The 4,473-nt window shown below is 34.5% G+C and overlaps 1 protein-coding gene across 1 annotated transcript; it reads left to right on the plus strand.

Annotated features, from left to right (window-relative positions):
* Window positions 1-1,207: 1,207 nt before the first annotated feature.
* On the plus strand, window positions 1,208-4,154 carry LOC140956812 (phospholipase A1 PLIP2, chloroplastic-like; the record flags this gene model as incomplete). Its single annotated transcript, XM_073413684.1, has 5 exons — window positions 1,208-1,693; window positions 2,033-2,566; window positions 2,692-2,751; window positions 2,919-3,333; window positions 3,421-4,154. Coding segments are annotated over 5 exons (2,010 nt in total), but the record flags the coding sequence as incomplete, so codon positions are not given.
* Between the last annotated feature and the right edge of the window lie 319 nt (window positions 4,155-4,473).

The raw sequence follows: 4,473 nt of genomic DNA on the forward strand, positions 1-4,473 counted from the left end.
AGCACATATCCTCTGGATTTGGGTCCCCACCGACTCTCTTTTTAACTAACTTGTGTAAATATCTCAAACAAAATTTTGAATTCTAAAAAATAATCCTTAAAATAGAAATAAATAAAAATGAAAAATGCAGATATGTTTCAACAAATGATTTTTCCTTTATAGGAGAAGAAAGGGTTCAATGACCAAACGGGAACACATTCCTAATGTTTTTCTCACTATTGGTAATTTATCATTGTTATGTAATTAATTGTTAAAATTATTACGTATTAATATTTGAAATTTTATTAAAATTATTTATATAATATAATGAATATATTAAATTTTTAAATATTATTAAATAAAACTATTATATCAAAAAATTTATATCATTTGAGATAAAATTTAAGCGAGGACAATATTTTTTTGTCATTAAATTGACTTATTTATTTTAGATAGGTGAAACTATTACTGATAAAAAATATATATCTAAAATTCACATATTATTTTCTTTATCAAAATTTTAAACAATAAATAAAGATGTTTTAAAAAAATTCAAAATTTGTGTCATTTATTAGATTATTACATTTTGATTAATNATAATAACCATCAATATATCTAAATTCATGACGATATTATTCTTAAAATTAAAAAACATATTATTATATAAAAAATTATATTTTATATAATATGATTGAAAATAGTAATAATTAAATATATAAAAATAAACTAAAATTAAATAAAATGATATAATCAATATAAATAAAATATATCAAATTCAAATTTAAAGTTAAAAATAAAATTTAAAAATGTATATTTAACTACGTAAATTTTTTTATTTGTTAATATTAATAAATAAAATTTGTAAGAATTTTTTTATTGATAACTTTCGACAAAAACTCAGTATTTATAAATGATTATCAATCAATGAAAACGTTGATCAAAACAGTGTCTCCTCTACGATCTCCCAGAGTACTCCGGTGTAAAATAGATAGAGAAGAAAGTTGGGTCACCAGCTTAATCTGATATTATATATATTATTTCTAATATATCCTCAATCTGTCCCTGGAACACAAGAATTTCAAGAGGAAACGATCATTCAAAGCGTGTATTTTTTAAAACAATCATAAGGAAAAATCGAATCTTTTTTCAAAAAAAGATGGATGTTTTGTGTGTCAAGGCAGGGATTCATGCAGTGGCGGCTGCGCCAAATGGGGAACATTGACTTACCTCTGTGCCCCTGGATAAGCAGTCTTTTTCGACAGCGCCTCGGAGGAATCCGAGATGGGTTTCCGCTTTCCGGCACCCGCTGAGATCTCTGCACCACTATGAGCTGGAAACCGCGGTGGACGACGCCGTTTCGGTGGATAAAAATGAAGAAATCGATGAGGTCGGTACAGAAGAGCAGGATGAGAATTGGGTTTTCAAGATTTTGCGTGTGAAGTCTCTTTTCAGGGAGGAAGATAAATATGGTGATCTGGTTGATGATATTAGAAGAAAAATGGAGAAAGATGATGAAAGCCAAGATGAATTCAAAGAAAACTGTGGGGAAGAGACTGAAGGGTGTGATGTGTGTGCAGTTGATGACGATGAAAAGATCGAGTTTGATAGAGAATCGTTTTCGAAACTGCTTCGTAAGGTGCCGCTGGCGGAAGCTAGATTATATGCTAAGATGTATTATTTAGGGAGCCTGGCTTATTCCATTCCTCAGATTAAGGTAATGTTTCGCTTGATATTGATGTAAGTCTTGCAATATATGTTGTAAGGGAAACAGAAAGGGCCTCGAAAAAGATTATCATCTGCTTGATATATGATGTTTATATTTGGACTTTAAACTTGAATTTTAATTCTGAGTTTGTTCTTTCTTTATACTTCTCCTTAGATCGTACCTTTTCTTGACAAATGATCCACCTGTGTATTGAACTGTTGCGATAATATTGGCTTGTGACTCCAAAGTTCTGGCTTTAGTCAGCTGATGTGGGTAGATCAATTTTGATGCGTAAAGATTATACCCTGATGGCTTGATCTCTCTGCTTTAATATTGAATGGTGTACAGCCTGAGAATCTCCTAAAGAACCATGGATTGCGTTTCTTGACTTCATCTGTTGAGAAAAAGGAGCAAGCATTGAAAGCTGAGAAAGATAGAGTACCACCTGAAGACCAACAAGAGCAAGTGGAAGCAGCAGATGAAACTCGTGATGTACATGGAAATGAAATCGAGCGGGTGGAAGGAGGAGAAGGGACGCAAAATGGAAACCTTACTATGGTATATGCTGCATATCAAATTGCTGCTTCCACTGCTTCCTATTTACATTCTCATACGGGGAGCTTTCTTCGATTCAATTCTTCCAAGTCCATGTCAAGTAAAAAATTGGCGGAAGAAATGAATGCGGGAACTGTCGATGTTGATGTGATCAATCAGGACGTGGCCTCGTTAATTGCAACCACGGATTCAGTGACTGCAGTTGTTGCAGCAAAGGAGGAAGTAAAGCAAGCTGTGGCCGATGATTTGAATTCAACTCGGTCATCGCCATGCGAGTGGTTTGTATGCGATGATGATCAGAGTGCCACTCGATTCTTTGTCATACAGGTAGGACAATTGGACTAAGCTCAGAAAATTTATGCTTCTTAAAGAATCCATGTGCTTTCTGGAATATGATCAATATGATGATTATTTAATTTTTGAAAAGCTTCCAAATGTTTTATTGCTGACAGGGATCTGAGTCATTGGCTTCTTGGCTGGCGAATTTGCTTTTTGAGCCCATTCAGTTTGAGGTAATCATATATATACCATTTCTTAGGTGTTATCAACTGCTTATTTTGGCTTTTAATGTCACAAATGTATTCTTGAAAAAATGCTTTTTAGACGTAGTTTATTCCTTCTTTTATATGGTTGTATGGTGTGTGCACGACAAATGAATTTGATACATCTTTTGCTTTAGGGACTTGATGTGCTTGTGCATAGAGGTATTTATGAGGCAGCAAAAGGCATATATGAGCAGATGTTGCCTGAAATTCAGGCACACCTTGGATCTCGAGGTGAGTGTGCTAAATTCCGTTTCACGGGGCACTCTCTTGGCGGAAGTTTATCTATTCTTGTAAATCTCATGTTGCTGATAAGGGGCGAAGCACCCCGTTCATCATTACTCCCGGTTATAACTTTTGGAACACCTTCGATGATGTGTGGAGGGGATCGCCTTCTCCTCAACCTTGGATTGCCTCAAAATCATGTTCGTTCAATCACCATGCACAGGGATATTGTTCCCCGAGCTTTCTCTTGCCATTATCCTAACCATGTCGCCGAATTTCTCAAGGCCGTAAATGGGAAGTTCCGCAATCTTCCATGTCTTAATGAACATGCAAGTATTTATTGATAATCTAAATTAAATGTCAATCCTCTATTAATTTGTCAAAATCTTTACTCTCTTCTCTTTAAGTATCAACAGAAGCTGCTATATGCTCCAATGGGAGAATTTTATATTCTGCAAGCAGACGAAAATTTCTCTCCAAGCCACGATCTTCTTCCTACAGGCAGTGGTCTATATGTTTTAACAGATGTTGGTAAAACAGATAAACAAATTCTTGCAGCACAGGCAGCGCACCCTCTCGAGATATTAAGTGACCGTTCGGCATATGGCTCAGAAGGAACCATCCAAAGAGACCACGATATGAACTCTTACCTGAAATCCATTCGACACTTCATTTTTCAAGAGCTTAGAAGTATGAGAAAAGCCAAGAGAGAGCACCGACGAAAAGTTTGGTGGCCGGTTGTGGTACGACAAGGAATTAACGCCGGAATCATCATAAGTAAGTCAGTTAACTTGGTGGGACAAGTCCAATTCAATATATCTTGCATTGTACAGAGCAGCAGAGAGTCTTTGAGACGATTTAGTAGGCTGATGAGATCAAAGAACCTGCATTTACTTCTGGTGCTCTTACTTCCTACAACCCAAAGATAGGTGATTTTTTTTCCTATTATTCTTTATTCAGTTGGGTATGTGTATAAGAAACAAGCAACACTTATATGGAATATATAGAAAGAGAGATATACAGAATTATGAATCTAGTCGGCGCAGAAAAATTAAAATTAAGTTATCTTCCTGATGTGAAGCATTGCAATGTTCGTCTAATTTATATTGAGGATGATAATGATTTGAAAGCATACTTATATTTTGGATGTGCAAAAGAAAAACTTGTACTTCATGTCGAATTTGAACTCAATATTGTTTCTCTTGATATTGTTGAAAGTGAAAATATCATGTCAGCGGATTTAAATGTGACTCATTTGGATGATGATTGTGTCGATAATGAAACAAATCTGTATGATCATTATTTTGATAGAACTTTGTCTCAAATGACCATTGTATCAATAATGATGTATTGTAATATATAAATACTTCATGTTCAACTGAAAATATGGAAGAGAAAATGATGTGGAGGACATAGATGCATTGCATGTGGATGATAATGATGTCATGCAACAAACTTACATCAACC

Source organism: Primulina huaijiensis, chromosome 14 (assembly GCF_012295235.1).
Source record: "Primulina huaijiensis isolate GDHJ02 chromosome 14, ASM1229523v2, whole genome shotgun sequence".
In the NCBI taxonomy this organism is placed as follows: Eukaryota; Viridiplantae; Streptophyta; class Magnoliopsida; order Lamiales; family Gesneriaceae; genus Primulina; species Primulina huaijiensis.